Source organism: Pseudochaenichthys georgianus, chromosome 6, assembly GCF_902827115.2.
Source record: "Pseudochaenichthys georgianus chromosome 6, fPseGeo1.2, whole genome shotgun sequence".
In the NCBI taxonomy this organism is placed as follows: Eukaryota; Metazoa; Chordata; class Actinopteri; order Perciformes; family Channichthyidae; genus Pseudochaenichthys; species Pseudochaenichthys georgianus.
The window spans coordinates 488109-509668 of record NC_047508.1 but is presented as its reverse complement, the minus strand read 5'-3'; the positions used below and the strand labels follow the sequence as shown (position 1 = coordinate 509668).

Here is a 21560-nt window from a genome sequence, read left to right as displayed (position 1 = left end):
CCTTCTCTGTTTTCCACTCAGGTTAAACTCAGTTTTTTCTGCCTAAATAAATTGCCATTTTTGCTTCACCTGAGAGGAAGTTTAGGAGCTGTCACTTTTCCTTTCTTGTTTTTTTGTAGGGAGCCCCAATGATAAAAACGCTCTAGGTAAAAACTACACTAAAAGACTAAAACCCAATGTTAAAAGAAAGAAGAAACCTGTGAGTCTCGTGCACTCTGTAAAACATGAAAAACAGTCTCTCTAAAATCACAAAATGGACATTTGTTGAGAACAGCAGGATTAATAACAGAAATAAAAGAATTGGAGGCTATCGCACCGTGTCAAATTCTCCACTGGAGGCTGGCAGTACATTTTTTGAGGGGAGGTTTAAATCGAATCCTCCACTGGGCCTGGTCTGTTTCCTGCATCAGTCTGGTGCTCCACACAGTGGAGACCCTGTCCTTCAGTCCATTTTTATTTATGCTTTTCACAATGTGCATGTTAAGTATTTTTGTGTCAGCTCTGTGTATTGTCATTTGAACGAGGTTTGTGACCTTGAGCAGGGGGCCGGTCAGCTCTCCGAGCCCTGGGCTCAGGTAGATCTCTGGGAAAGGGTCTGCTGGGTCTGGATTGCCTTTTCTGTGGCCATAACATGTTAAAAGTATGTTGTCTCATGTGCAAAGGCTCTGGCTTCAGAGTTGAAGGATCCTCAAGGCCGGATTAACTATATGGGCACTCTGGGCATGTGCCCAGTGGCCCTTGAGCAAGATAGGGCCCTCAGTGACAAGAACATTTTTGTTTTTGGCACAACCTCACCCATCATACATTGTATTAGCGAAAAAAGAAAGAAAAGGAAGAGAGTGACGGCTGCATTAAAGCATTTCTCACCAATAAATAGCTTCTTCTTTTTTTAAAGCTAAAAGTGACGAATTAGGCCAACAACCACAAGGAACAGTCACAGAGCCTGAGGATGTTGTTGAGCTAGCAAGCAATGTTAGCATTTTGATGACGACGAAAAAGGCAAGGAAGAAACACTTCTAAAAAGGTAAGATACACACTCGTGTACTTGTACAGCCAGCCGGTCATATTTTGGCATTTGAAGTGGGGTGCTGAGGTTTTGAGTGATATTACCAGGTCTTCTTGAGATCTTATTCATTGTATCCTTGTCTTGTGATTTTTGACTGAAAGGGGAAAAGGCTGGACCTACTTTGGTTGAACAACGTAGCTGCGTCCCTGCTTTTGCCAGATTGAATGAAAATGAAAAATATTGGTCATGTTGGGTAGGCGTGTTGTTAAGTGTTGGTACGTGGGTTGAGGGGCCCTTAGGTCTCAGTGCCCAGGGCCCCCCAGGTACTAATCCGGCCTTGGCCACCTGGACAGTTTAGACCCAGCTGAGAGCCCAGGGCCCTGGCATCGCTCAGCTGCGGCCCCACTGCATCCACCAGCTGCTGTAGGCAGGGCCACCCCTCTTTACAGGCCAATCACGCAGGCTGCATGGGGCCCCGCCTTGCGCAGGGAGCCCCGCCCAGAGGGCCTCAGCTGCTGTGCGCAGTTCTCCGCGAGAGTGAGAGGTGACAAGGGGAGCACATCTGTGACCCGACACCGTTGCAATGAATCGACATCTGACCAATCACGGCTTTGATACGGCCACTAGTGCAGATGAAGAGATGTCGGTGAAAAGACAGTTTCAGTCCGGCGCAAGCAAGAGGGGAAAAAAACAAAACATGAAGAAAGTAGAGCATCTCTCGAAGGAGGGTTATTAGTCAAATGTACAACTTGCGAATGTTGTATAAGTCAAATTGCCAATTGCCCTATTAAAACATCAGCTGCAATTCACGACATGAAGAAAGCAGTCTCTGCAGAGCATCAGGCTAATGGAGATGCAGTTATTTCCAGCATTCTTTATTTACCATTCATTCAAGTATGTGATGCCTTTTATCTGCTTATGTACAGGAGGAAGAGTGATACACTGTCTGTCTAGTTGGCTTACATAACAGTTACAGTTTACAGCCTAAAAAACATGGAGCATTTTTTCCCCTTTTATTAATTTTTTTGTCAATTTGCACATTTCATGGTGACGCTCAGCCTCTCCGCTTAACTCCTGCAGTCATCTTCATGTCAACCACAACACAGAGAAATACTGATAGAAATGTGTGTGTAGTTGTTGATACATTGCTGACAGAGGGAACTAGAATACAGATTTAAGAAATGTCAGTTTTTGAGCATGTCATAAGAATGTTTGTCTTGACTATATTACAACTATATTATAATAAAAATAATATAGTATTTATATTATTGAATTGATTATGATTATTAGTAGAAGTAGTTTATTTGCATTAATTATATTTTAATCTTTCTGAGGCTATTTTGGCAGGAAATGCAGACGTATTCACCTGTAAACGCATACTGAACGACATACATGCACATTTACCTCACAGTATAAAAAAGCAACTAATGTAATGTAATGTAATGTTGATAATAATAATAAACAAGAATTATATTTGCAAAGTAGCCTACTTTGTTTCCAAACATTTTTTTTTCACTCCTGTCGGTTGGGGGGGGGGGGGGGCCTCATCTCACAATGTCGCTTGGGGCCCCAAGTTGGCCAGGGGCGGCTCTGGCTGTAGGCACAGTGTCCTGGATCGGCACAGCGCCACCATCAGGCCGGGTGTTTCACTGCTGCTGACGTCCAGCCTGGCTTTGTAGATTAAAGGCTCCTTTAACAGCCAGTGCAGAGAGTCAGTCTTTGGAGACCTTTTATGGTTAAAAAGGGCCCAAGACTTAAAACACCCTGATAAAAGCCCACTTCACATTAAAATTTGAAATGAGTTAAAAAAAAGAGCAGCATCCAGCCCCAGTTACTCACGCGTCTGAGAATACAGCTGATCTCTCCACACTAAACCAGCCGGGCAGATATTTGTGTAGAAACTGTGTTCTAAAAGTGGCCGTTCGACTGACCAGGTGGACAAGGCCCTGCCGCCCTCCTCTCTGGATAAAAGACGCACCCTGTGGCTTTAAAACCAGGTAAAAACAGACCTTGAGAGTTGGCGCGTATTGTTGCTCAAGAGGGATTCCAGGGAGAGTGCATGGAGCATCCCTCACAGAGCACAGCCCTGCCCTGTGAGGACCCCTCACAGAGCACAGCCCTGCACTGTGAGGACCCTCACTCTAAAAGGAGCACACGGACTGCCTGTTTGTGCAGAGGACCCAGTGCTCCGACTCGTTCAGGGGTCTCCGACTCGTTCAGGGGTCTCCGACTCGTTCAGAGGTCTCCGACTCGTTCAGGGGTCTCCGACTCGTTCAGAGGTCTCTGACTCGTTCAGGGGTCTCTGACTCGTTCAGAGGTCTCCGACTCGTTCAGGGGTCTCTGACTCGTTCAGGGAGAGTGCTGCTCGTACAAACAGGAGGTGCTCCTGAGCAAAGCATCGCCCCTACACTGCCTCCGGGCAGAGGGCCGGGACAAATGCAGAGTCTTGGGGCAGCACCATCTCTGACTCGTTCAGAGAGCACTATTTCTACATTTCTCTAGTAATCAGACTACAAATGTCCACTTGGACTGTTTAACTAATTGGACATTAAACATCAAAGAACAGCGAGTTAGTGAGTCCTGTCTTAATGACAAAGACACATGCTGTTTGAGAACCATGGTGTAAAGTAACGAAGTACACTTACTCAAGTACTGTTCTTAATTTTGAGGAACTTGTAAAGTACAAGTTCCTCAAAATTAAGAACAGTACTATTTTGCTAATTGATAACACTTTAATGATCAATAATTATAAAACATATTATTCTGAGATGGACCAATCTGCATAATGACTACTTTTACTTTTGCTACTTTAACTATATACTGATGCTAATACTTTTCTACTTTTACCCGAGTAACATTTTGATTGCAGGACTTTTACTTGTAACAGAGTATTGCTCAGGCATGAAAACGGGTCAGGGGTGAAAAAGGTGAGAAGGATATTATCCCTCTAGGGGGGTACGGGGGCATGCTCCCCTGGAAGAACATTTTGAATATTCCATATTTTAAAGCATCAATCTGATGCATTTTGAGATGCATTTCTTTGCCAACCTGGGGAGAGCTGGAGAAACTTAACTTCAGCCATGAGTCAAAAATATTATGGCCTCCTTACTAAGTATTATCAGGGATGCAAACTCATCAGGTATGGAAAAGGTGACAAGGACCCGAGCCCCCCGACCCCACGGAATATCGGCTTTAAAATGAGGAATAACAGAGGATTTTAGCAGTCAAAACAACTAAAGCAGCAGTGTTACTAAGAACAGAAACGCTAAAGAGTCACATCTAATATAAATATATAAAAGCATTTATTTTAAATTGTGTAGCAGTCAGTTTATAATTTTGGCAGCACTGTTGAGCATTTTGAAAATGTATTGTCATGCCTCTGTGCAAGGCTTAGTCTTTCTATCTTTATGGCATCTGGTGTAAAGTAACTAAATTCATAAACTCAAGTACTATACTTGGGTACAATTTTGAGATACTTGTACTTTATTTAAGTATTTCAATGTTTTGCTACTTTGTTCTTCTTCTCCTCTACAGTTCAGAGGTAAATGGTGTACTTTGACTCCACTACATGTATTTAATACCTTTAGTTACTTCACAGATCTGGATGAATGATGTGAAATCTAATCAAGTGTTGAATCAGACTTTAGTTCCACCTGGAGTAAATCCACCAGCTACCCTGCAGTCTACAAAGTACTTCAGACTAGCTGCACCTTCACCAGCTTTGAGAACACTTTCATGATCAATCATTATAAAACATATCATATATATTATTCTGAAATGGACCAATCTGCACAACGACTACTTTTACTGTCTTTCACTATATTTTGATGAGAATACTTTTCTACTTTTACTTGAGGAACATTTTGAATGCAGTACTTTTACTAACAGAGTATTCCTATTCCTACACTCTGGTACTTCTACTTTTACTCAAGTACAAGACCTGAGTACTTCTACTTTTACTCAAGTACAAGATCTGAGTATTTCTGCTTTTAATCAAGTACAAGATCTGAGTACTTCTACTTTTAATCAAGTACAAGATCTGAGTACTTCTACTTCTTTTACTCAAGTACAATATCTGAGTGCTTCTACTTTTACTCAAGTACAAGATCTGAGTACTTCTACTTTTACTCTAGTACAATATCTGAGTGCTTCTACTTTTACTCAAGTACAAGATCTGAGTGCTTCTACTTTTACTCAAGTACAAGATCTGAGTACTTCTACTTTTACTCAAGTACAATATCTGAGTATTTCTGCTTTTAATCAAGTACAAGATCTGAGTACTTCTACTTTTACTCTAGTACAATATCTGAGTGCTTCTACTTTTACTCAAGTACAAGATCTATACTTATACCACCTCCGTTTATCGCCTATGAAAAAAAAAACTATTAGAAAACGAAGGCTAAAGCTAACGTTAGCAGATAGTGACAATGTATGCTAGCTAGCTAGCTCAACGATAATATTGCGACAGAAACACTTGTCAGTGCACATCACGCTCTGCGCTCCGACAGGGAGCTCTGCTCTGAACACCTGAACGGCCCGTTCTAACAGCTGTTCACCAGCGGTCCAGTCTGTGCCACAGTGACTCCGGACCACAGGTGAACACCTGAACGGCCCGTTCTAACAGCTGTTCACCAGCGGTCCAGTCTGTGCCACAGTGACTCCGGACCGCACAGTTATTATTAACGAACGCACCCGTAGGTAATGTGGCTGCTGAAGCTAGACCATCATCGCGGAGCAGCAGAGCCGACAGGCAGGAAGACTCGAGCACACAGCTCGCGCTGCATTATAATATATACAAAAAGAACACCATGCGCAGGGGCGCCGCCAGGGATTTTGGGCCCCATGAAAATATATCACATTGGGCCCCACCACCAGGCACAGGCCACTTTGTTTATAAATTACTTCGAGGGACGTACAAAATGGTCTAGCGGTCCGTATACGGACCGGGGGCCGGAGGTTCCCCACCCCTGCTTTAATATAATAACATTAGTATTAATATCATAACCAAAATATCGGTGATTAACATTTTGTTTACCTAATACAGACTGATCACTCAACGCTTCAAACTGTCCATCATCCAAATAGACTAAAAGCAGTTTTTTGTTTTATGTAGATCATTGGCTATGTGGGAAAATACTGTGTTTGAAATGTATAATTAAAATTAGATGTTAGCCTTTTGTTTTGATATATATATATATTTTATTTTATTTTTTGTATTCCAGTCTCCCTTCAAATATGTTAAGCGGCATGTCAATCAACACAATGCTGCTCACCTCCTTCAGTTGGGAGAAAAGCTGGTTCAGGTTCAGCCTTATGGGGGGACAGGGCTGCTGAGCCTAGAGATGGATCTGTTGGTCCTGGCACCAGGGGGAGGGACAACTGATTTAGTATGAATAGGCGCTAAAAATGTGCCTGCATTTATTAAAGGTAGGTAGGTAAGAATGGAGAATCCAGCTCGAGTGCGCTAGAATCTGAAAGTACACAACCAAAAAAAAAATCTGCCCCTTCCTTCAGACTTCCTTACAGAGCCCCTCCTCCAACACACACAAACGCGCACATGCCCAATGAGGGCACGAGATTTGTGCACAGTTGGAAGGCTGACAGGCAGGTAGGCCATCCAATTATTTTAGCCGGGCCGGCTCAGATGATTGGTCGTGCTTTTTACAGCGCCACGGCTTCCACAGATGACATTTTTGTATGTATTTATTGTCAAAGCATTTAATATATTCATTGCTATCGGGATGTTAAGACTGAGCATTCCATGGAATATAACAAAAAGGTTTTTCTGAAGTGAATTACCTACCCCACCTTTAAATGTCAGCTAAAAGAGCAGTGAAATTAAAAATCTCTGAATTGTCTGTACTTAATGTCAGCTTAGTAAAAAAAAACATTAGCTAACAGACTAATTTCCACCACTCATGGACCACACCTTTTCTTGTGAAAAACTGGGTGACATGCTGTCGCCCTTTAGTCCGTCTCTCTTGTCTTTCTCTCCTTTCTCTTCTTTTCTTAGAGCCTGACTTTTTGAGTCGTTGAAACATGGTACAACACACGTATGTAGGCTAAGTACTAGCATCCCTACTCACATGCTTTCACTCTCTGCAAGTGCCGGTGCCCGAACCGCGCTTGGAGGCAGGACCAAACCATTACATGTAAATAGAAGGGGGTGTACAGAGGCTTTGGATAATTAACTTTTGGAAGAAAATAAGTTAAATGAATCGTAAGTTTAGTGAGTACTTTATCAATATAACGTTCTATTAATGTTAATTATTGAGGATTGATGACAGGTTACTTATATTTTTTTTTCTTAATGTTCTAAATATTTTGGGGCCCCCGTCAGTCACGGGCCCTTAGAATCGTCCTAACTTTTCACCCCCTTACGGCGCCCCTGACCATGCGTGTCATGATGGCACATAACAGCTTGCGGCCGCAGATTACTCCGGGTCCCAGACCCCCCCATACCCCAAAAATATTTTTATTGCAGATCTACATGAATCACACAAACGACCTATTTTGGATTCAAAACGGCGAATTTTTGGATTCAAAACGGCGAATTTCGCCGAAAGGTGAGTGATTCTCATGCCTGATAGCTACAGAGGGTACTTCTACTTTTACTCAATGACAAGATCTGAGTACTTCCTCTTCTCTGCTGAGAAGCAATGCACAGTAACCAGGCAACAGGTTTCAGTCGGGGACAATGTCTTTAATACAGGCTGAGAAAGTGTTGTATCATTACGCCAGCCTCCACAGTGGCTTCACACATGTGCTACAGGTGTCCCTTTACACACATGTGCTACAGGTGTGTCCCTTTACACACTCATCACCCCTACACACATGTGCTACAGGTGTCCCTTTACACACTCATCACCCCTACACACATGTGCTTACACACATGTATCCTTAACTGAATGTGTGTGTATAGACAGCATTATGTGTGTGTATGTCCAATGGGACCACTGTGGTGGGTACCCAATATTCCTCCAGTGGTGGGCATTATGGGGGAGCCTGAGAGGACCCCTAAGCCCCACCCCCCCGTCGTCCCTTCCACACAAACCATATGTAGGTCCGAAAAACCAGAGAGAAACATATACTGTTCCACATTTTCTTAATTTAATCATTGTTAAATAATGCTTTTGAAGATATATTCTTAAATACAAAATCTAATGTCACCTATTGTCCCTTCACTTCTATTTGGATGCACTGGTGACGAAGAGCTACTGACTCTGAAGAACTCTAACATCTCAGGTTTCAGTGGAACATCTATTCTGCACGAGAGGCTTATCCACCCTTAAAGAGTACACATTATTAGGGACACTACTGGAAATATGTAGCTTAAACCTGCTGTGGAGTCCGAGAGCCCTAGTAGGCCTGACACCTCTAAGACATCGCTGTGGCCCGCCCTCAGGGACGGGTCCAGATACGAGACGTGGAGTGGATCTGTGAAGAGCTCTTCTGAAGGGCGTCACTGACTGACGATATCTATTCTTTAATCTTTATACGTTAACAATGCAAACAGTGAATAGAGACAGTGAAATGTTGACTAAAGGACAGTGGTGGGGACTTCTTAAATATTTGGTGGATTACCTGTGAAGCATTTGGTCATGTGTCCCTGTGTGATGGTATGTGATGGCACAGAGGCCAGCGCAGAGCCAGCTCCTCAGGGAGAGCACTAAGCATGGTGGAAGCATGCAAACAGAAACAGAGTCAACATGTAGTACAGTGGAGGTTGTCTGGTCTTTAACTGGATTTTAAAAGTTGGTAGAAAACAGCAGCCCAGCTGCCTGCCCCCCCTGCTGTCACTCAGGCTGTGAGCTGCAGGGCCGTCTGGAGGGCGAAGCCATGGTAGAGCTGCACCCCCCAGGTCTGACCTGCCCTGATGCTTAAGTCTACATCCAGCATCCAGCTGCTGGGACTAGTTGACGCGGATGCCTGAGATGAAGGGCAGCCCAGTGGGAACCCTCTTCTTGTACTCCACGTAATCCTCGGTGAAGAAGTGGATGAGGGAGAGCTCCTCCTCCTCGATGCGCTCCCGGAAGAACCGCCAGCTGGCTATCGTGTAGCCCAGTATACACACCGGGTTACACAGCATGACCTGCAACAGACACCAGTACACACAACATGTCAACCCCCAACCACCACCAAGTGTGAGGCTCCGAGCTTCAACAGTGTTGGAGCTGACATCTAAATCCCAGGTTGGCATTCTGCAATCATCAAATGGCCGAGTCGCACTATTTGTTAAAATAATACCAAGATTTTAATATCATAAAAATAAAATGTACACCATTTGATGAAAAAAACTAAAAAGGTTAACAGTTTGTACTTTAGTATTTGAGACATCATGAACATCATGGAGCCTGAATACCCCAACGAGGTGTGCGTCTGAGGGCAGCATTATGTCAGAGACACAGCGGACAGTAGAAGTTGCTACAGGAACATTGTTGCTGGACAACGCGCTGCTCACCTGCGTGCCTGTGCTCCAGTAGAACCAGCCCACATAGGAGGGGTGTCTGAAGTAGGCATAGACCCCGCCGGTAACCAGCACGTGGCTCTGGGCCTTCTCATTCTGCACAATGTGGTTGAAGTTGGAGCCGGCCGTCAACATGGCTGCCTTACGCAGAGCCTCCCCACACAGCACCAGCAGCAGACCCACCACGCTCAGCCAGTTCAGCTGCTTCAGCTCTGAGAGAGGGGACAGCCGCATTAGCTCTGGGACACATCATGTGATGCTCATGGCCTGGTTCTGCTCCACTCGGCAGGTGTGAACATGCAGTCCAGAAACAGAACCGTGTAATAGAGAACAAAACACAATGGCTCCCTATGCACCACCTCAGGTAAAAGGTTTGATTAAGACGGAAGATAAAAATACATCTGGACATTAGATTATTTCACTTTTTTATTGATGGTTTGTTAAAAACAATTCTTTAAATGTTTTAACATGTTATAGAGGTTACTCGGTGTTACCCCCCCCTCATCAAGTGAACACAAAGTATGACTTCAGTGTTTTTCTACAGCAAAGCACCTGATGCTCCTTATGCTTGACTTGCTGACCTGAGGTCAGTTTGAGGACATCAGTTGGACTTGTCTCTATTTGCTGCTGTCCATGGTGCTGAACTCAGACCTAGCATTTAATAATGCAGCAAAGAAGTGTTGACAATGCTACAGTGTACAATGCTGCCTACTGAGTGAAGTGCTGCTGTGTGGGTCTCATGGGGAGGAGGAGCACCACGCACATCCTAACTGCTGTTCTTACGGTCACAGCACTGTTTCTGTAGAACACTGAAGACTCAGAGAAAGATGTGCTGGGTTCAGATCTCATATGTACCATCACACAAACCCCACTGACAACAGACAGCCACAGCATCATCCTCACATTTTAATTCTCAAACTTCTTAAATGTGAACTTGGAGAGCAGAGGTCACTGATAGCCACATGACTGGATTGGCAGCCACACCTCTTCTGTGGCATCAACACAAGCACACAACAGTTCAGGACACTGAAGACACACCAACCTGGAAAGGTGAGCTTCTCCACTGTGAACTCCACCCATGATGACACGGCAGCCAGGCTGTACTCCACACTGTGGTTGAGCAGGAAGGAGTCCAGGGTGAGGCTGTGGGGGTTGATGATGGCTGTCACCAGGTACTCGGAGTAATGGAAGAAGGACAAGGAGCACAGGTACCTGCGGAGCAGTATTACACACGTGAGACATGCACCACACACACGAGACAGTTTTCTACAGAGATGCAGTGAACCTAAGCAAGGAGTTATCATATGGTTCAGTGTGTTAACGGGCAGGCAGTAGCTCAGCCCACACGTGAGAGCAGAGGCAGGCAGTAGCTCAGCCCACACGTGAGAGCAGAGGCAGGCAGTAGCTCAGCCCACACGTGAGAGCAGAGGCAGGCAGTAGCTCAGCCCACACGTGAGAGCAGAGGCAGGCAGTAGCTCAGCCCACACGTGAGAGGAGAGGCAGGCAGTAGCTCAGCCCACACGTGAGAGTAAGGGCAGGCAGTAGCTCAGCCCACACGTGAGAGCAGAGGCATGCAGTAGCTCAGCCCACACGTGAGAGCAGAGGCAGGCAGTAGCTCAGCCCACACGTGAGAGCAGAGGCAGGCAGTAGCTCAGCCCACACGTGAGAGCAGAGGCATGCAGTAGCTCAGCCCACACGTGAGAGCAGGGGCAGGCAGTAGCTCAGCCCACACGTGAGAGGAGAGGCAGGCAGTAGCTCAGCCCACACGTGAGAGTAAGGGCAGGCAGTAGCTCAGCCCACACGTGAGAGCAGAGGCATGCAGTAGCTCAGCCCACACGTGAGAGCAGAGGCAGGCAGTAGCTCAGCCCACACGTGAGAGCAGAGGCAGGCAGTAGCTCAGCCCACACGTGAGAGCAGAGGCATGCAGTAGCTCAGCCCACACGTGAGAGGAGAGGCAGGCAGTAGCTCAGCCCACACGTGAGAGCAGAGGCATGCAGTAGCTGAGCCCACACGTGAGAGGAGAGGCAGGCAGTAGCTCAGCCCACACGTGAGAGTAAGGGCAGGCAGTAGCTCAGCCCACACGTGAGAGCAGAGGCATGCAGTAGCTCAGCCCACACGTGAGAGCAGAGGCAGGCAGTAGCTCAGCCCACACGTGAGAGCAGAGGCAGGCAGTAGCTCAGCCCACACGTGAGAGCAGAGGCATGCAGTAGCTCAGCCCACACGTGAGAGCAGAGGCAGGCAGTAGCTCAGCCCACACGTGAGAGGAGAGGCAGGCAGTAGCTCAGCCCACACGTGAGAGTAAGGGCATGCAGTAGCTCAGCCCACACGTGAGAGCAGAGGCAGGCAGTAGCTCAGCCCACACGTGAGAGCAGAGGCAGGCAGTAGCTCAGCCCACACGTGAGAGCAGAGGCAGGCAGTAGCTCAGCCCACACGTGAGAGCAGAGGCATGCAGTAGCTCAGCCCACACGTGAGAGCAGAGGCAGGCAGTAGCTCAGCCCACACGTGAGAGCAGAGGCAGGCAGTAGCTCAGCCCACACGTGAGAGCAGAGGCAGGCAGTAGCTCAGCCCACACGTGAGAGCAGAGGCAGGCAGTAGCTCAGCCCACACGTGAGAGCAGAGGCAGGCAGTAGCTCAGCCCACACGTGAGAGCAGAGGCAGGCAGTAGCTCAGCCCACACGTGAGAGCAGAGGCAGGCAGTAGCTCAGCCCACACGTGAGAGCAGAGGCAGGCAGTAGCTCAGCCCACACGTGAGAGCAGAGGCAGGCAGTAGCTCAGCCCACACGTGAGAGCAGAGGCAGGCAGTAGCTCAGCCCACACGTGAGAGCAGAGGCAGGCAGTAGCTCAGCCCACACGTGAGAGCAGAGGCAGGCAGTAGCTCAGCCCACACGTGAGAGCAGAGGCAGGCAGTAGCTCAGCCCACACGTGAGAGCAGAGGCAGGCAGTAGCTCAGCCCACACGTGAGAGCAGAGGCAGGCAGTAGCTCAGCCCACACGTGAGAGCAGAGGCAGGCAGTAGCTCAGCCCACACGTGAGAGCAGAGGCAGGCAGTAGCTCAGCCCACACGTGAGAGCAGAGGCAGGCAGTAGCTCAGCCCACACGTGAGAGCAGAGGCAGGCAGTAGCTCAGCCCACACGTGAGAGCAGAGGCAGGCAGTAGCTCAGCCCACACGTGAGAGCAGAGGCAGGCAGTAGCTCAGCCCACACGTGAGAGCAGAGGCAGGCAGTAGCTCAGCCCACACGTGAGAGCAGAGGCATGCAGTAGCTCAGCCCACACGTGAGAGCAGAGGCAGGCAGTAGCTCAGCCCACACGTGAGAGCAGAGGCAGGCAGTAGCTCAGCCCACACGTGAGAGCAGAGGCAGGCAGTAGCTCAGCCCACACGTGAGAGCAGAGGCAGGCAGTAGCTCAGCCCACACGTGAGAGCAGAGGCAGGCAGTAGCTCAGCCCACACGTGAGAGCAGAGGCATGCAGTAGCTCAGCCCACACGTGAGAGCAGAGGCATGCAGTAGCTCAGCCCACACGTGAGAGCAGAGGCAGGCAGTAGCTCAGCCCACACGTGAGAGCAGAGGCAGGCAGTAGCTCAGCCCACACGTGAGAGCAGAGGCAGGCAGTAGCTCAGCCCACACGTGAGAGCAGAGGCAGGCAGTAGCTCAGCCCACACGTGAGAGCAGAGGCAGGCAGTAGCTCAGCCCACACGTGAGAGTGGGTGAACACACTCAGTCATTTGAGTGGCGCTAAATACAGCTGCTGAAGCTTTTCAGCAATCACATCAAAAAATAAAGAACTATTGTATTTGTATCTACAATGAACCCAATTATGATGTCAGACAGGAAACAATGAAATAATGTTATTGAGATTGATGTCACCATCGATTTATGGTTTGATTAAATCAATAGGCGATAGAAGTCCTTTTAACTCGGTAGAGGTGTGGAACATTTCATCTTTTGTTTGACATGCAATAAACGACTCCGCAGCTTCTAGGGATGATAGAACTCTTTCTTCCACTTCGTGCTGATGCTTGGGTTGCGGTCAAACAGTCCAAAACTCAGCTCCTATCGTCGGTCCCTATCGTCTATTCCTTGACCTCTGAGTGAAAGGTCACGGGGTTAAGGGATAGTGGATAGGAGAATTCAAAAGGACTTAGGAGAAGAGACTGCGGTACTTTAGAGAATCCGAATGCACTTTCACTATCCGACGTGTTTATGATGCGCCAGCGGACGTCATTGTGTGCGTCTGCTGCTGTGGGGAAACCATGGAAACTACAGTTTTCTATACAGCGGACTACAACATGGATGTTTAATAAGAACGAGGGACTGCTGTGAACTCATCTAGAGACTCTGCACCGTGCTCTGATGCTGCTGCTTTGCTTTATGAACGTGGACAACAGAGAAACATATTCTTCAGGACCAAAGCTGGAACTGAAATAAAAAAGGAAAGTGAAACTTCTGCTCATCACCCTCTCCCTCCGGTCCACATTAATACCAATGATCCCAATACGTATGATTGTATGAACTAAAGATCTTAAAATCAATACAGATGTATTTATTATAAACATTAGTCCTTAACATAGATCACTGTGTATATCACCATTCAAACACCTATGTTTTAAAAAGCTTAATAAGCACCGTAACTTTCATGATATCATTTCTCCGTCATAATCGGTTGTTTCCGTGAACGGCCGACTGTTGAGTGACGCAAATGCTGCGGCTGCAATGCATTGTGGGGCAGCATTTTCTCCTCTCCTCTCGTCAAGGGAGGTCCAGTGGTTCCTAAGCTAAAGGAGGTTATAAAGAAAGCTTGAAACCTCCTTTCCTTTCATCTAGAGCAGGGGTTTTCAAAGTGTGGGAAGGTGAGCCTCCCCTCAGAGAACATAAGAACAGCCGCGCCCTCCCCCTCCCAATTATTATTGCCATTATTATTATTGTTGTTGCTATAATGCAGGGGTATTATTACCCAGTGGAAAGCCCTTACCTACTGACAGGGCCGCCCCTCCCTACAGGCCAATCACGCAGGCTGCATGGGGCCCCGCCTTGCGCAGGGAGCCCCGCCCAGAGGGCCTCAGCTGCTGTGCGCAGTTCTCCGCGAGAGTGAGAGGTGACAAGGGGAGCACATCTGTGACCCGACACCGTTGCAATGAATCGACATCTGACCAATCACGGCTTTGATACGGCCACTAGTGCAGATGAAGAGATGTCGGTGAAAAGACAGTTTCAGTCCGGCGCAAGCAAGAGGGGAAAAAAACAAAACATGAAGAAAGTAGAGCATCTCTCGAAGGAGGGTTATTAGTCAAATGTACAACTTGCGAATGTTGTATAAGTCGAAAATCACGACATGAAGAAAGCAGTCTCTGCAGAGCATACAGGCTAATGGAGATGCAGTTATTTCCAGCATTCTTTATTTACCATTCATTCAAGTATGTGATGCCTTTTATCTGCTTATGTACAGGAGGAAGAGTGATACACTGTCTGTCTAGTTGGCTTACATAACAGTTAAAGTTTACAGCCTAAAAAACATGGAGCATTTTTTCCCCTTTTATTCATTTTTATGTCAATTTGCACATTTCATGGTGACGCTCAGCCTCTCCGCTTAACTCCTAACAGTCATCGTCATGGTGATGCTCAGCCTCTCCCCTTAACTCCTAACAGTCATCGTCATGGTGATGCTCAGCCTCTCCCCTTAACTCATAACAGTCATCGTCATGGTGACGCTCAGCCTCTCCCCTTAACTCCTAACAGTCATCTTCATGTCAACCACAACACAGAGAAATACTGATAGAAATGTGTGTGTAGTTGTTGATACATTGCTGACAGAGGGAACTAGAATACAGATTTAAGAAATGTCAGTTTTTGAGCATGTCATAAGCATGTTTGTCTTGACTATATTACAACTATATTATAATAAAATATAGTATTTATATTATTGAATTGATTATGATTATTAGTAGAAGTAGTTTATTTGCATTAATTATATATTAATCTTTTTGAGGCTAGTATTTGGCAGGAAATGCAGACGTATTCACCTGTAAACGCATACTGAACGACATACATGCACATTTACCTCACTGTATAAAAAAGTAACCGTGTTGATAATAATAATAAACAGGAATTAGATTCGCAAAACTTTTTTTTTCACTCCTGTCGGTTGGGGGGGGGGGGCCCTCATCTCACAATGTCGCTTGGGGCCCCAAGTTGGCCAAATCAAAGTGGTTCCTTTTTTTTGGCTGGGCAGTGAAGTCTATAACAGCTGAATGCGGCGATTACCATCTTGTTCAGCAAAACGCCTCACAAACTGATTAAGATCCAAAGCTTTAGTGCGTTTTGATTCAATGCTGAGTACAGCCAAACTTGACAGACTCTTCTCTGTCATTGTAGACCGCAAATTAGGAATGCACAATTATCGGTCCGATATTAGGAATTATGACGTCATCCCGATAAACCCGATACCAGTATTAATAGCCCCGATAATATACAATATATTTTTTGGGTAAAAAAAAAGAAAAAAATACCGCGTGTGGGTGGATTGGGATGAGTGGCGCTTGTTTTTCTTGCCAGTACTGTGGTATTAGTGGTTTAGGAAGAGGGGAGTTCTTCACAAATCGCTCCCCAGCGCTCCCTAATACTTCGAACCTGATCAGTCACCTGAAACATCGCCATCGCTACGATGGTGTGTTAAAAGTGTACGAAGACAATAATACAATACAAAGTGTGTGTGTGTGTGTGTGTGTGTGTGTGTTCGTTGGAGCTTTGTGCAACTCAAGGCATATGCTCGAACGGGAGCTGCCTGGACGCTGCAATCATGTTGCGCACTATCCGTGCTGAGTGTGCTGACTTCTCCTACAATGTCCCGCTGTCTGCTTCCTGCATCAAGTCAAGTGCTCGGCGCAGTGGTGGCGAAATGTCGCTCCTCTGTTTTCATTTAAACAGCTCCTTATATCCGTTAGCGCAGCTAGCTAGCACCAGATGCTAACAACAACAATGCACGTAAGGTCTCTCTCTCGCTCGCTCGGGCCACACGTACACACACCCTCCCGGTCCTCCAGATGGCCAGTCGGTGCCTGCCGGTGAGCGTGGAAGTGTGGTCTGCCACAAGCGGGCGGCAGGAGCAGGGCTGTCAGCATCAGCTTGTAGATGGTGTTTTAAACTCGTTGCGCTCTGAAACTACGGGGCGGCCGAGGAAAAAAAAATACACATGCGTTAATCGCGTTAAAATAATTAGTGGAGTACATTTTTTTTTATTATCGGTATCGGTCTTGAGAAGCAGGAAGTTATCGGTATCGGTTTCAAAAAACCAATATCGTGCATCCCTACCTCATTCCTTCCGTCTATTTGGGTCTGAATGCTTCTCGTTTTGCGCCGTCCCCTCCGTTCAAATGAAATCGCCGCCAATCACATTTCCAAACTCGCGCCAGGGGTTAAAAGGCTTGCGTCTTGTGCTGCATTCACTTGCACATTAGGGATTTTCTCTCATAAATGTCCGATGAGCAACAACTTTTATTTCAAAACAAAGCTGCCAGCTGGGGTGGCAAGGCTATTTTTAGGGTGGCAGGTGCCACCCCGGTAGATCCGCCCCTGCTTGTGCAAGTGACGTTTTCTGCCAGACGCTGGGTGTTTCTCAATCGCGAGGATGTTGGCTTGGTAGTCACGTACTTCCAAGTCACTTCCTTCAGAAACGAAGCAAGTATACTTCCAAGCCACGGCTTCGGAAAACGAAGAAGAATGGAACAGGCTAACAAGTGTGCCACTCTAACGGTTTCAACATAAACTGTACCGAAAATAAATACCTTACGATGTCTATCTAATTATGAACTTGCTTTACTTTCACGGAACACATTTTTGGTGATAACAAATGTAACAAAGTCACATATTTACCAACACATGTTCTACGCCACTATACTTACATTTAAATGTGTGCTGCGTCGGTTCAGCCATTCTCCGCAAGGGTTTTTGAAATTGGTCCGTGCGCAAAGCATTGTGGGATTTTAAGGACGCGAAGTCTACCCATGTGCAACCTCGAAATTTCCCCCAAACCAAGGACGCGGCCTCGGTGGAATTCCAAGTATGCTGGACATTGGGTACTTCGGCGGCACTCAATGACGTAGCATCCTTGAAATATTGGTTTGGAAGCCAGTATCCTCGAGATTGAGAAACGGCCGCTGTCTCCTCTCTCACTTTAGGTCACTTCAATAAAGGTCGATCCATGTTGCCGCTTGCATAAAGTTAGCTGAAGTTAACTAGCTAGATTTCACTGTTTCTTGTTATTTTTTTCTCATGCTGCGCCTCCCCTGAAGCTCTCTGTCGCCCCCCAGGGGTTGGCTCGCCTCACACTTTGAACACCGCTGATATAGAGAATTCGAACAGCTCTTATCATGGCTGCGACTGAGGTATTTCCGGGTAATTTCACTCCGTTAGGAAGGTTCCTAAGATAAACTGACAATTCGACCGCAACCTTTGTTTTCACCGGAAAGTGGACGGGCCGTACATTTGCCAGGAAGTGACGTAGCGCTGCGCTATAGGGGCTTGGCTTGGGATCTGGAAGGTCCAAAAGAAACATGTATATATATTGTGTGATAACGGGATACATCAGATGCAAGTTCAACTCCTGGGCACTGCAGGTGGGTCCTTGAGCAGGACAACACATGGCAGCTGCTCTGACAGCTCTCCATCGATGCATGTGTTTGTCAGGCCTCGTGTCCATACATCCCGTTTGTGCATGTGTGTATTTGAAATGATATGAATTTCCTCAAGGGGATTAATAAAGTATGCCTCCCCGTTCAACATAAAATAACAAGTTGACAGGGAAGCGTTTATTAACACCGGAACTACGTTTAAAACGAAAATAAATATTAAACCTAAAATGAATTTGATAAAAAACTCAAATGAAATGCATACAGCAGTAAAACTACTTTAAATAGTCAATTGAGCATGAAGAGAGATTGAGTACCAGCCGAAGTGTGTCCACGTGGTCTCAGAGCAGCTGATCATCAGTCCACAGCCGAAGATCACTCCCAGGAAGCAGGCTCTCACTGCCACCTGCACACATCCACACACTACCATCACCATCTCATCATTTATTACAAGCTCACAAACCACACAATTAGTCTTTGTTTGTTTTACACACCATCTCCAAACAACTATTTGGAGTAGCAAAGCAACTCTAAAAGTGTAGCTAGATTTCATGTTGTATACTAGTCAGTACATGCACTGCATTTTGCTGATTGTGTAGCAGGAGTTGGGTTATTTGTAAAATACTTCAATTAGTGTTAACAGAAGTCATTACATTTGCCACAAAGCCAAAGCACCTCTAGATTGGGTTCTGTCACATAGGCAGTGGTGTAAAGTAACCAAGTACATTTACTCAAGTACTGTACTTAAGAACAATCTTGAGTTACCTGTACTTTACTTGAGTATTTTCAATGTCTACTCCACTACAGTTCAGAGGTAAATGTTGTACTTTTCCTCCACTACATGTATTTAATCCCTTTAGTTCCTTCACAGATCTGGATGAATGATGGTAAATCTAATCAAGTGTTAATCAGACTTTAGTTCCACCTGGAGTGAATCCACCAGCTACCCTGCAGTCTACAAAGTACTTCAGACTAGATGCACCTTCACCAGCTCTGAGAACACTTTCATGATCAATCATTATAAAACATATCTTATATATTATTCTGAAATGGACCAATCTGCACAATGACTACTTTCACTATATTTTGATGATCATACTCTTCTACTTTTACTTTAGTAACATTTTGAATGCAGGACTTTTACTTGTAACAGAGTATTCCTACACTCTGGTACTTCTACTCAAGTACAAGATCCGAGTACTTCTCCCAGCTATGCAGCACATGTCAACTTAATTTCTAAAGCTAAATGTTACATTTGAGGTGGCTTATGGACTGATCCACTGCAGCTTTAGCTGGCTCAGCTTGAGTTCACCTGAGCGCCAGCTGTCTCATTCCTCTTCAGCTAATGAGATTAGTCAAGTTGACTATATAGGGAGCTAATGCTAGCTAACGTAGCATTGCAACACTAAAGTTGACACGGGCGCAGTAAGCTGTCCGACAAGTGTCTCTACTTTAGCCTGGAGGAGGTGGAATACTTCAGTGCTGGGCAGCCACAGGGCATGTCACTGTAGCTCAGTTCAGACCAGGAACAAGCCGAGCAGCCGGCTACCGTCAGAGCTTACCTTGTACAGCGGTCCTCTGTAAGCGACCAGCAAGAGGCCGTTGATAACTGCAACGTGGATGCAAATCACTATCTTCCCGGGAGTTTCCGTCAGATAGTCAAAGACCCAGTCAACATGTCCGTAACACGTCCTGATCAATGGGATTACAAGCACGCTGAGCCCTAAAAGAAACGCTTTTATACTTACTCTTCCTTCTAGCACTAACTTCCTGCCTGCCATGATGGAAGTACTGTGCCGTGTGCCCAACTAAATATCGCGAGACGCGAGTGAAAACCTCGCGATGTCTCTTTACGGTTTACAGTTTACAGAGGATCATCCCAACTGCTTATTTGGCCCCGTCGCGTCACTCACCCTCCTGTCTTTATGGAAAGCCCAAATTGCCATAATTCGCCCGTATATTCGTAAACGGCCGAATATACTTTATATATATTTTAATGAGCCCCTCCTTCTGATTTCCATAGACACTACATTAAAAGTTTCTGTAACCAATCAATGAAGAGTAAAGCCAGACCAAAGCAATCTGTAGATGCCATTGAGTTTAAACTAAAATTGCCTTATCCTTTTCCTTAACCCTCTGGAGTGTGAAGTGAAGGGTATTTTCTCGATTTTTAGATGTCTCCTTAAATCACCTTTTAAATGTACTTCTTATAACATGTGTTACATAACAAAATGTTCAGGACAGTCTCTGCTCTTGCTAGAAATGCAAGTCACTCACCTTCGAGCACTGGCTTATGAGATACTTCGCTGAAAAGGAGAAATCCGATGTTTGGAAAACTTAAAGGTCCCATATCATGGCCATTTCCACTGATCATAATTCCATTGTTGAGGTCTACTAGAATAGATTTATACTGTGCAATTTTCCAAACTCACATTGGTTTTGCATACAGCATCTCTGTAAAGTATGTGTATTCAGCAGTATTCACTCTCTCCACTAAACGGCTCGTTGCAGCTCTTGCCCCCCCCCTCCCTGTGAGCCCAGTGTGCTCCGATTGGTCGGGACCAGTCGGGACGTTGTGAATCGCGCTGAACTCCGTGGAGGTGTGATTTCCTTGTTTAGCGATACACAGCGAAACACAGCTGAGCACACACAAAATCACAGCCGAAGTAAAAACAATAAGTGTGGCTTGATATTGAGTAAGAAACAGGTTGATAAACGCTGTGAGGATGGGTCTGCAGAGAGATCCCAACTGTCTGTTATCAGCCTGCAGCCAGGGAGGAGAAATCAGCAGAGCTGCCTGCACTGAGTGTGCGAGGAAGTCCGTGGATTGGTCAATTTGGACCAATCAGCGGGGGCTTAACGTAACGGCTCCGCGGACGTAACGTAACGGCTCCACGGATTGGTCCATTTCGTTCCGGGGACGACATGACATCATGATGTACCCGGAAGAATCAAATGGACAGTGAGGTATCTCCAACGAGGCGTTTTGGGGAGGTATTTTCTGTTTTAGAGTTTTACTCCCTACAGGGTGTACTTTGAGGGTTTTGACTCTGCAGACCGCTTACATGCATAAAAACCTTCATAACACACAAGGGGACGGGTAATAACCGGAAAAGCATGACATGTCACCTTTAAAAACTCTTGTGAAAACACAGATTTAGAATAGAATAGAATAGAATTCCTTTATTGTCATCGCACCAGGTACAACAACATTTAAAAAAAGCAATCCTCGCAGTGCATTTCCACATAAAACGAATAAATATATATCTATATAAACATAGACACATAAACATATGCTCACACATCCATACCAACATGCATACATGCCCACTAGGCAGCCATTGACAACTTTGGTCCTATTTTGTATTATCTGTATAATCTTTTAATATATTTTCATATTTTGTAAACAATTTCAATTTGCACTTAATGCCCTGTTAACAAAAGTAACATTGGGAATGTTAGCATCAA

The 21560-nt window shown here is 45.9% G+C and overlaps 1 protein-coding gene across 1 annotated transcript; it reads right to left on the bottom strand.

The window, feature by feature from the left end:
• Window positions 1-7688: 7688 nt before the first annotated feature.
• icmt (isoprenylcysteine carboxyl methyltransferase) lies at window positions 7689-19945 on the bottom strand. Its single transcript, XM_034085235.1, has 5 exons — window positions 19655-19945; window positions 18410-18498; window positions 10516-10685; window positions 9468-9685; window positions 7689-9098 (listed from the first exon to the last, which is right to left on the bottom strand). Exons 1-5 carry the CDS (start codon window positions 19871-19873, stop codon window positions 8919-8921), a joined length of 876 nt encoding a protein of 291 aa, XP_033941126.1. The 5' UTR covers window positions 19874-19945; the 3' UTR covers window positions 7689-8918.
• Between the last annotated feature and the right edge of the window lie 1615 nt (window positions 19946-21560).